This window comes from Pezoporus flaviventris, unplaced genomic scaffold (assembly GCF_033815535.1).
Source record: "Pezoporus flaviventris isolate CSIRO_AGI_PZ_B2104156 unplaced genomic scaffold, CSIRO_AGI_Pfla_v1 ptg000320l, whole genome shotgun sequence".
Lineage (NCBI taxonomy): Eukaryota > Metazoa > Chordata > Aves > Psittaciformes > Psittacidae > Pezoporus > Pezoporus flaviventris.
Genome location: NW_026892867.1, coordinates 131,649 through 141,857, shown reverse-complemented (window position 1 = coordinate 141,857; position 10,209 = coordinate 131,649). Strand labels below are relative to the sequence as shown.

The following is a 10,209-nucleotide window of genomic DNA, read 5'->3' as shown; positions in this document are numbered from 1 at the left end:
CGTAACAGCAACACAGCCCCCTCCACAATGGGCCCTCTCCGATGCTGAGGACACCCCCATCTTGGTGGGTTCCACCCCTCCAGTATTCAGACCCAGCCCCACCCCAATGTTCTTCACTGTTCAGCCCCATCCCCATATTGAAGGGGTGCCCCATTTGGGGGATCAATGTCAGGGACACCCCATTCTCACCAGGACGTGTGGGACCCCCGGGGGGGGGGGCACTGAGGGAGGGGCTATGCCTGGATGCTGCTCTTGGTGCTGAAGGCCAAGTAATAAACCAGGAGGCCGATGGTGGCCGCCACGACCTCGGTTGACACCCAGGGACCATTCCATGCGCCCTATAGAAACGTAGGGGGGTGGTGTCACTGCTGCTCCCCCCTCCCCCCCAAACCCTACCCCCCCAGCGCCACATTAAACCCCATCCTCAAAATCCACCCCAAAATCTCACCCTGGGGCACCCCAAAACACAATCCCCCCTTTAAGATCACCCAAGCCCTCTCCAACACACCCAAATCACCCCAGTTTCAGCCCGTACACCCATGGATTCCCCCATATCCACAAGGACACCCCCCCAGGACCCCCCCAACTCACCCTATGGTCCACATTGACAGTGAAGAGGGGCCGGACCCGGGACACGTCCTCATTGTTGCGCTGAGCCTGAAGTGGGGGCAGGGGGGAGGGAAGGGGTTCAGAGCCAGGTTGGGGGCACCCATCACACCCCCAGCTCCATGGGGGGGCCGTAGCGGGGAGGGGGGCACCTTCCGCAGGGCGCTGTAGGACTCCTCATCGAAGAACTTCACCTCGTAGGTGCCCGATTGGGCGCTGCGGTGCTCCAGGCTCCACGACACCTAAGGGGGGTGCAGTGAGCGCTAACCCCATAGACCCCTCCTCATAACCCCCTATGGGGGACCCCGGGTTCACCTGGTAGCGCCCCACATCCTGCCCGCGGGTGACGGGGAACTGCTTCCCGTTGACATCGGCGTAGAGAGCCACGTTCTGCGGGGGGGAGACGGGACCGGAGTCAGGCGGGGACGAACCGGGAGCCCCTCCATAGACACACGGGGGGGGGGCCCACCTGGGCGCCGTTCTTGCAGGCCAAAGAGATCTCCACCACGAAGACGCTCTCGGAGGAGATGACGGCGTCCGAGGTGGTGTAGTACGAGGGCACGATCGTGGGCTCCGGGCACGGCTCCGCTGCGGCGGGGGAGAACCAGGAGCCGGTGAGCACCGGTACCAGGACCGCCGGCTCCCCCCCCCGCAACCCCTCCATAGGGTCCCAGTGCCCCGGGATCCCCGTCCGCCCCTCACAGGCCCCAGGACCCCCCCCATAGGCTTCCGGTACCCCCGGACCTTCCCCCGTACCCGCGGCACCGAGCGCCAGCAGCAGCAGCGCCAGCACCGCCATGCCTACCGCCCGCCCCTCACGGTCGAGCAGCGGACCAATCAACGCCGCCCGCCACCGCCTCCCTCCCAATAAGCGGCAGGGAGGCGGGCCGCCGCGAGCCCTGTAGCGAATGGGAAGCGAGCTTTGAGGTTCGCGGGTGCCTACACCGCGAGCGACGTGGCCCGAGTGCCGCGGTGCCGAGCTTTGCGCATGCGCGGTGGCGCTGGCTACCGGATAAAATGGGGGCTGCGACTTATGTGGTGCGGGGAAAGGCCGCGCCCCGGCGCATGCGCAGAGAGGCGCCGTTGCGCGTTCCCATCGCAACAGCTGCCGGCTTCGGGCCCGGCCTCTCCTGGACGTTTTTGTTCGGTTTTCACCCCAAAACGGGCTCGAAGCGCAGCCGCGGAACCGGCTCCAAGCCTGGGTGCCACCGGCACAAAATGGCGGCCGCGACTTGTGTGGCGCTGCCGGCGGCATGAGGGAGGGCGCGCGGGGCTGGCGGGAAGTCTCGCGAGATTTTGCGTTGCCACCGACCCTGTCCCTTGGCGGTGCCGAGGTCTCGCGAGAGCGGCGCGGCGGCATCGGCAATGGCGGCGGCGCTGCGGGCAGCGCGGCAGCTCCGGGTCCTGGCCCCGCGGTGGCCGCAACCGGTGAGTGCGGGGGGAGACGCAGGGGGGGCACGGCGGGAAGGGCTCGGCCGAGCGGCGGGGCTCGGGGGGGGTGGATGCTGCGCTCTGATTGGCCGGTTTGCGGATGGAGATGTGTGGGCGGAATGCGGCGGTCTGATTGGAAGCAACGGCGACGATTGGCGGGAGTAACTGTGAAGCGGATCGGGCTCTGATTGGCTGCCACTGGAGCTCTCCGGGCTCCTGAATGCTGATTGGCTGTGCTCTCAGTGAATGGGCGGGTAGGGGCAGCGGGTTCCGCACTGATTGGTTGATGTTTCTATGGGAGGTTGGGCCGTGTGCCTGACCCGGGGGGTGGGTCCTGGGTCGCTGCGGGAAGGCGCAGGCTCCCGGTTGTGACCTCTCAGTCCCCCCTCAGGCTTGGGTTTCCCATGATGCTGAGCGGCGCCATCTCCCACCTGTAAGTGCCTCGTCTGGGGGGACCCGTGCTCCCTCCCTCTCGGTCCCCCAGGGCCCTCTAACACTTGGGGGGGGTCACAGAGACCGTGGGGTGCCTCCTTGTGCTGGAAGGGGGAGACCCTCCAACCCCACCCTATTCCCTCCTGGGGATGGGGTGGGTTTGGGGGCCCCCCTTTGGCCTCTCTGGACCAAGGAGCTGTGACTCCTATTTCGGGGTGGGGGTGTCACTGAGGGGGCTCCGAGCGGCTCCTGCTGAGGTGCTCTGGGCCCACGGCTGGGGGTGCACGTTGTTGTTGCTGTGTGTGTGTTCCGGGGGGGCTCTGTTTCCCCCTCATCCCCTCCCCGTGTGCTGGCACCGTGACTTAACTGCCCCTGTTTCTCCCGCACGCCACGGCCGCCTGCCCCACAGCAGCCTAGCATCGTGAGTATGGCCAGAACAGGGTGGGGGGGACCCCAAAAGCACGGGGGGGGGGTGTATGCATGCATGGGGTGCATGGGGGGGGCTCTCCAGGCAGAGGACTGGGGGGAGATGGGGGGATAAAGAGGAGGGGGTCATGGGGACTGGGACACCTGAGTCCTCACCCCCTGGTGTCCCTGCAGCCGCCCCCTGCCAAGTACGGTGGCCGCCACACAGTGACTCTGATCCCAGGTGATGGCATCGGCCCTGAACTGATGCTTCACGTCAAGGAGGTCTTCAGGTGGGTGCCCCCCGCTTTCCTGTCCCCCCCCTCCCCCCCCGTCCCCCCCCATGGAGGAGACTGGTGTCACAGCCACCGCTGCCCCCAGGCACGCCTGTGTGCCCGTGGACTTCGAGGAGGTGCGTGTGGGCGCGGAAGCGCCCGAGGCCGACGTGCACAATGCCATCATGGCCATCCGCCGCAACGGTGTCGCCATCAAGGGTGAGTATGGGGGCTGGGCACCCCCCCGAGCACCTCTGGGGACCTCCTGACCCCCGGCTCCATCCCCTCCCCAGGCAACATTGAGACCAACCACAACCTCCCGCCCAGCCACAAGTCCCGGAACAACCTCATCCGGTGAATGCTGAGGGATGCAGGGGGGTGTCAGTGGGGGGGTGGAACCACGGAGCCTGACCTGGGTGTTGTGGTGGGGCAGGACCAGCCTGGACCTTTACGCCAACGTGATCCACTGCCAGAGCCTGCCCGGGGTGGAAACGCGGCACCGGGACATCGACATCCTCATCGTGCGGGAGAACACCGAGGGCGAGTACAGCAGCCTGGAGCACGAGGTGACTCCAGCCCCATGGGGACACTGCCATGGCCACACCACCATTGCTCTGAACATGCCCATCTCTAGCCAAGCCCCCTCAGCCCCCTTAGCCTCAGGCTTTTCCCCCCCCCGAAGCCCCACCGCATCCTGATGGCCCCCCCCTCCATGCAGAGCGTGGCCGGAGTGGTGGAGAGCCTCAAGATCATCACGGCTGGGAGGTCACGCCGCATCGCTCACTATGCCTTTGGCCTGGCCCGTGCTGCCAAGCGCCGCTCCGTCACCGCCGTGCACAAGGCCAACATCATGTACGGGTGTGGGGCTGTGGGTGGGGGAAGGATTGGTGGGGTGGGCTCTGGAGCCCATTGAACCCATCCCATCCACAGGAAGCTGGGGGACGGGCTCTTCCTGCAGTGTTGCAAGGAGGTAGCGGCAGAATACCCGGAGATCAGCTTCCAGAGCATGATTGTGGACAACACCACCATGCAGGTAGGGCTCTGCTCCCACTGCCCCCTGTGCTGCCCCCAGTGCCCCCCCCCCCCCCCAGTGCTGACTGCTCTGCCCCCCCTACAGCTGGTGTCGCGCCCGCAGCAGTTCGACGTGATGGTGATGCCCAACCTCTATGGGAACATCGTCAATAACGTCTGTGCGGGGCTGGTGGGAGGCCCTGGCCTCGTCCCTGGTGCCAACTATGGGCATGACTACGCTGTCTTCGAGACTGTGGGTCATGGGGGCACGGGGGGAGGTCCTGGTGGGAGATGAATGGGGGGAGCTGGGGGGCCTGTGGGGGTCTCCCCCTCAACCCCCATTATCCCATTGGCCACAGGCGACACGGAACACGGGCAAGAGCATCGCCAACCGCAACATCGCCAACCCCACGGCGGCGCTGCTCGCTGCCTGCATGATGCTGGACCACCTCAGGTGGGTGGGGTTTCGACTGCGAGGGGCGTGGCTACAGGCTGGTGTATTTAGGGGCGTAGCTTCCTGATGTGGGCGTGGCCTCACTCTACACGCTTTCAGGCTGCACAGCTACGCCACGGCCATCCGCCAGGCCGTGCTCGCCTCATTGGACGATCCACGGGTAAGCCCCACCCTCCCCCACCAATCTCCGCCCTCCCATTGGTGCAGCAGCACCACCAAGCCCCGCCCGTCGCCTGGCTCCGCCCCCAGACGCACACTCCCGACATCGGGGGACAGGGCACAACCTCGGGCGCTGTCCAGAGCATCATCTCCCACCTCTCCCGCGCCTGATTGGCTGAGGACCACACCCACACGATGAGACCACGCCCCAATAAACCCCCCTGGAGCTGCCTCCCGCACGTTTATTGGCGGCGGGGCTGTGGGCGGGGCTAGGGTCGGAGCCAGGGGTGGCGCAGGCATTGGGCGGCCGTTGCTCGCCGCGCCGGCTCGAAGGCCAGCATGGGCCGCAGGAAGCGGGCGAAGGCGGCGGCCGCCCCCCGGGACCACTCGTACTTCTCTTGCAGCACCGCCCGCAGCCCCCAGGGTCGCAGGTGCCGGATGTGCCGCAGCTCCCCTGGGGGGGGCCGGAGCGTCAGGGCCATGGCCATCGCCATAACTCGCCCTGCTCCATGAGGCTCCCAAGCAACGCCCCGTGCCATTGGCCACACCCTCAAGCCTCGCCCCTAACACGGTTCCTCCCTCTTGAGTTCGTCCCCGAGGCCTTAGCTCCGCCCCAAGCCTGTTTCTCCCTTCTTAGCTCCTCCTCCTCTCTTAGCCCCGCCCCAGTCCCTGCTGAGACCCGCCCACGTACTTTAGCCCCGCCCCTGGTCCCACCCCTCCCTCTTTAGCCCCCGCCACCCGCCTTGGTCCCGCCCCTCACCGCGCCGGTTGAAGAACTCGCGGGAGAAGCGTCCCCCAAGGGCCACGTGACGCGGGATCTCCCCCAGGAGCTCGATCACGTGGGCAATGTGGTCTGGTGGGGAGAGGGGGCAGTTGGAGCTCCGCCCACTACCTTCAGCCACACCTCCCCAGGCCCTGCCTACTTCCCGAGGCCACGCCCCCTCCCCAGGCCCCGCCTACCCTCGTCCCTGCTGTAGTTCTCCCCTGAATGGGGCTCGAACAGGTAGTCCCCCGTGGCCAGCTCGAAGGCCTGGGGGGGGCAAAGCGGGGCTGTGAGAGGCTGTGGGGCCTGCTACGGGGCAGGCAATGGGGCAGGGCTCCTCACCATGCAGGCAGTGCTCCAGATGTCAGCGGGGGGCCCATAGCCGGCCCCCAGCAGCACCTCCAGCGCCCGATACTGCCGTGTCTGGATATCCTCGGTGAAGTGGCGGTGCTGGAGGGGGCCGCAGGTCACCCCTTACCCACAGGGGCACCCGTTGCCCCCCCCAGCTCTTCCCAAGGTGTCCCTAAACGAATGGGGGCACCCAATACCCCTCCATTGCCCCTCACCACCCAGCAGCCGTTGCCCAGGTCAGCAATCTTGACACGCAGCCAGGGGGCGCAGCGGGGGTCCAGGGGGTTCTCCTGGCCCCCCAGGAGCCCCCCACCTGCGAGGTAGCAACAGGGACATCAGCGGGGGCACCTCAAGAGCCCCTCGAACCCCACTGATGCCCCCCAAGACCCCAATATCCACAACCACCTCCCCCCCATTTACCCCTCAGCACCACCAATTGCCCCCACATTCCCACCCCCCCACCCCATTGTACTCACCAAGGGGTGCAGGGGGCCCCCCCGAGCCCCCCGAGATGAGGGAGCTGGATGTGGGGGTGAGGAGGGAGTCAGAGGCAGAGCTGGGGCTGGGGGGGCGCCGGACCAGGAGCCCTCCTGAGGTGCAGGAGCCACCCGAGAGGCCGTCGCTAGAGCCACCGGCCGGGAGCGTGTGCACCCCTGAGGAGGAGGCACCGCTGGGGGGGCTGCCCCCCCCCTCCTCGTGGTCCGGGGTTGCGACTTCTGTGGGGGGGGGTGGGAGAGAGACCCCTGAGACCCCCCACAATCTAACAGGAATGAGGGGTCCCCATAACAGCCTCATGGAGCACCCCCAAACCCTCATGGAACCCCCCCAAACCACCCCCAGGGAGCCAAAGCCGCCTCCCCTGGGAGGCCCAAACCATTCTATGGGGCTCTGCCCCCCCAGCACCCCCCCCTATGGCCGGCTTGCACTGACCGCTCTCACCGGCACCCACTGGCGACGCTCCGGTCTCCCTCAGCCGCTCCAGATCCTGTAGGCACTGAGCCAGGCGCCGGCTCTGCCGCCGCCGCTGCCGCCGCCGCCGGCGCCGCTGGGCCCGGGAGAGGCGCTCCTGGGGCGGGGATGCACGGGGCACACGTGTGCGCAAGGAGCAGTGTGAGGGGTGCGCGGGGCACACGTGTGCGCAAGGAGCAGTGTGAGGGGTGCGCGGGGCACACGCGTGCGCAAGGAGCAGTGTGAGGGGTGCGCGGGGCACACGCGTGCGCAAGGAGCAGTGTGAGGGGTGCGCGGGGCACACGCGTGCGCAAGGAGCAGTGTGAGGGGTGCGCGGGGCACACGCGTGCGCAAGGAGCAGTGTGAGGGGTGCGCGGGGCACACGCGTGCGCAAGGAGCAGTGTGAGGGGTGCGCGGGGCACACGCGTGCGCAAGGAGCAGTGTGAGGGGTGCGCGGGGCACACGCGTGCGCAAGGAGCAGTGTGAGGGGTGCGCGGGGCACACGCGTGCGCAAGGAGCAGTGTGAGGGGTGCGCGGGGCACACGCGTGCGCAAGGAGCAGTGTGAGGGGTGCGCGGGGCACACGCGTGCGCAAGGAGCAGTGTGAGGGGTGCGCGGGGCACACGCGTGCGCAAGGAGCAGTGTGAGGGGTGCGCGGGGCACACGCGTGCGCAAGGAGCAGTGTGAGGGGTGCGCGGGGCACACGCGTGCGCAAGGAGCAGTGTGAGGGGTGCGCGGGGCACACGCGTGCGCAAGGAGCAGTGTGAGGGGTGCGCGGGGCACACGCGTGCGCAAGGAGCAGTGTGAGGGGTGCGCGGGGCACACATATGTGACACTCACGGGTCCATCCTGTGGTGCGGAGCTCACTGCAGAGAGTACCGGGGGGGTGTGTTTCAGTGTCAAGGGGTCTCCCCAGACCAAACCATTGCACAGGATGGGGTTTCGGGGTACCTGCGCTTTGGGGTGGCCCCCCCCCACGGGCCCATCGTGCCGCCTCGGCTGCCAGCTGCCTCACGAAGGGCTCCCCCACCCGCAGCAGCACGTTCTCGGGCTTTATGTCGGTGTGGATGATGTTGCACTTGGTGTGGAGATAGTCCAAGCCCTCCAGCACCTGCGTCCCAACACAATGGGGGTCCCCATGGGGCTCTGGGGCGAGGCTGGGGTCCCCACATGGGTCTGGGGATGTGGGGGGATGTGAAGGGGATTGGGGAGGGTCACAGGGGGTAATATGGGGGGGATAAGGGGTGATGTGGGACCCCCTCACCTGCCTCACAATGCTCTTGACACAGGGCAGGGGCAGCCCCTGGTAGTTGGATTTGATGATCCAGCGCAGCAGCTGGTGGCCCAGCACCTCTAGCACCATGCACACGTCTTGGAGGGGGGGTCAAGGAGTATGTGGCCACCTGAGACCCCCCCATGGGGTGAACATCTGGCATGTCTCCCCCAAAACCCCACGACACCCCCCCAGCTGGATACGGACACCGTTGACTCCTGAGATCTTGAAGTCATCGATGAGCTGCACAATGTTCTCCCGCTTCGGGTCGCTGGGGTCCGAGTCACGGACCTGGGGGGGGGGGGCAATGGGGGAGGTGGATGGACACGGCAGGGATTTGAGGGCTCCATTTGGGGGTCCCGGCCTCACTCACACATTTGAGCAGCTTGATCTCATCCAGTGCCGTCTCCGTGTACTGTGGCGCGCTCTTCACCACCTTCAGCGCCACAAAACGCTTGCGCCTAGGGGGGGGACACAGAGGGATTGAGTGGACCCCTGCCTTAACACCCCCCCTTTGGGGTTCCCCCCCTTTGGGCACTCACCGGATGTCCCAGCAGAGCCACACGGTGGAGAAGTGCCCCCACCCCAACTTCCGCACCACGTGATAGCGCCCATTGAAGAGGTCCCCAATGCGCACGGGGTAATACCCACCTATGGGGGGGTATGGGGGGGGGTTTATCACCTTGGGTGCTGCCCGCCTAAGCACCCCCCCAGGCATGGGGCACCTCCACCTTTGCAGTAATCACGGGGGTCCTCTTGCTCCCCTTCATCCAAGCCCAGCAGCCCCTCAGAGAGCAGGGGCAGGGGGTGGGGGGGCTCCAGTGATGCTTCCTCAGAGGGGGTTGGGGTCCTAGAAGGGGGAGAGTACAATAGGAACCCAAACTCCAGCTCCCTGCACCTCCCCCATGCTGGGGGGGGGGGGCACAGGGTGATACCACAGTAGGAATGGGGGGAATGGCCCACGCTGCAGCTGGGGGAGGGGGGGGAGGGGGGGAATGAGGCATCCTGGGACATCACCCCCCCAAAATAGAACTGACCTCAGGGCCCAGTGGGGTTAAAAATAGCCACGGTGGGGGGAGGGGTGGCCCAGGATTGTGCCCCCCCCCAATGGGCCTTTGGTGTGTCCCGTGTTCCCCCCTGGCACACAGAGACCCCCCCCCAATAGCTGGCTGTCCCTGAGGGTCACAGGGGGCTGGGAGGGTCGGGACCCGCTGCCCCCCCCCCCGCCCCCCCTCACCGTGGCACCGGTTTCTGCTTCTTGTCCTTTTTGCGCTTCTTTTTCCTCTTCTCTGGATCTGGGGGGGATTGGGTGGGGGTTATGGGGGGGTGTGTCAAGATCAGCACCAACCCAATGACCCCGAGTTCCCTCCCCCGCAGCCTCAGGAGCCACCTTCTCCCATCAGACACCCCCAAATGCAGGCCCCCTGTGCCGGAATCCCCCTTCCCCCCCCGCAATAACACCATGACCCCCCTATGACCCCCCCGCAGTGCCAAGACTCCACTTTCCCCTCAGGACCCCTCCTCAGACCCGACCCCCCCCCATAACCACCCCCAAACCCTCCCTCACGATCCCCTCACCCCCCCCACCGGGATCCCACCTTGCCCCTCACCCCCCCGATTCCCGTTCGCCCCCCCACCGGTCCTCGCGCCCGGCGCCGCCCCCCCGCGCAGCTCCATGCCGCTCTCTCCCGCTCTGCGCGTGCCTCTGAGCCCCCCGCTCCGCTGACTATGGCCCCGCCCACTGACCAATAGGAAGCCTCACCCGGACCCGAGGCCACGCCCCTTTCCCCGCCCACTGGTCGCCCTGGAGACGGAGCCGCGCAGGACCTGGCGCCCGTACCTCGTTATTTCCAGCGTCTCCTCGCCGTTGGCTCAATGGGGTTGGAAACGACTTTTAAGGGCACCAGATCCAAGCGTGCCCCAGCACTGCCGAGGCCAGCGCTCACCCACGGCACCGAGCGCCTCGGCTACAAGGGGTGTGAACACTTCCAGGGCCGGGGACTCCACCATTCCCTGGACAGCCTGCTCCAACGGATAAATCCTTCCCCATCTCCACCTACCCCCCCCCCTCCATCCGTACAGCTTGAAGCCATTTCCTCTTG

At 66.9% G+C, this 10,209-nt stretch overlaps 2 protein-coding genes across 4 annotated transcripts; one reads left to right on the top strand and one right to left on the bottom strand.

Moving 5' to 3' along the window:
• Positions 1-158: 158 nt before the first annotated feature.
• On the bottom strand, positions 159-9,817 carry LOC133263447 (translocon-associated protein subunit delta-like). 3 transcript variants are annotated; one of them, XM_061443204.1, is made up of 20 exons: positions 9,745-9,817; positions 9,345-9,396; positions 8,839-8,957; positions 8,650-8,758; positions 8,481-8,568; positions 8,311-8,398; positions 8,099-8,205; positions 7,786-7,945; positions 7,675-7,700; positions 6,818-6,953; positions 6,364-6,603; positions 6,103-6,200; positions 5,879-5,986; positions 5,734-5,803; positions 5,534-5,626; positions 1,076-1,194; positions 922-996; positions 759-848; positions 592-657; positions 159-338 (listed from the first exon to the last, which is right to left on the bottom strand). In XM_061443204.1, the coding sequence occupies exons 1-20, from the start codon at positions 9,782-9,784 to the stop codon at positions 234-236; spliced, it is 1,989 nt and encodes a 662-aa protein (XP_061299188.1). In that variant the 5' UTR covers positions 9,785-9,817; the 3' UTR covers positions 159-233. The 3 variants fall into 3 exon arrangements, with proteins under 3 accessions (XP_061299188.1, XP_061299190.1, XP_061299189.1); XM_061443205.1 differs by lacking the exons at positions 159-338; positions 592-657; positions 759-848; positions 922-996; positions 1,076-1,194 and adding an exon at positions 4,997-5,227; XM_061443206.1 differs by lacking the exons at positions 5,534-5,626; positions 5,734-5,803; positions 5,879-5,986; ... (10 more) ...; positions 9,345-9,396; positions 9,745-9,817 and adding an exon at positions 1,363-1,476 and having other exon boundaries at positions 176-338.
• Positions 1,893-4,966, top strand: IDH3G (isocitrate dehydrogenase (NAD(+)) 3 non-catalytic subunit gamma). Its single transcript, XM_061443207.1, has 12 exons — positions 1,893-2,034; positions 2,429-2,470; positions 3,070-3,167; positions 3,256-3,368; positions 3,443-3,503; positions 3,583-3,715; positions 3,868-4,001; positions 4,080-4,182; positions 4,267-4,413; positions 4,520-4,614; positions 4,714-4,774; positions 4,864-4,966. The coding sequence occupies exons 1-12, from the start codon at positions 1,972-1,974 to the stop codon at positions 4,942-4,944; spliced, it is 1,131 nt and encodes a 376-aa protein (XP_061299191.1). The 5' UTR covers positions 1,893-1,971; the 3' UTR covers positions 4,945-4,966.
• Positions 9,818-10,209: the final 392 nt, after the last annotated feature.

Bases quoted from the DNA above. Each gene is read 5' to 3' on its own strand.
- IDH3G (XM_061443207.1), top strand. From the start codon at position 1,972: ATGGCGGCGGCGCTGCGGGCAGCGCGGCAGCTCCGGGTCCTGGCCCCG. The intron at 3,168-3,255 runs GTGGGTGCCCCC...CGCTGCCCCCAG, and splicing joins CACGTCAAGGAGGTCTTCAG to GCACGCCTGTGTGCCCGTGG. The intron at 4,615-4,713 runs GTGGGTGGGGTT...ACACGCTTTCAG, and splicing joins ATGATGCTGGACCACCTCAG to GCTGCACAGCTACGCCACGG.
- LOC133263447 (XM_061443204.1), bottom strand. From the start codon at position 9,784: ATGGAGCTGCGCGGGGGGGCGGCGCCGGGCGCGAGGACCG. The intron at 8,958-9,344 runs GTGAGGGGGGGC...TCCCCCTTCTAG, and splicing joins AAGCAGAAACCGGTGCCACG to GACCCCAACCCCCTCTGAGG. The intron at 5,804-5,878 runs GTGAGGAGCCCT...TGCCCCCCCCAG, and splicing joins TCTGGAGCACTGCCTGCATG to GCCTTCGAGCTGGCCACGGG.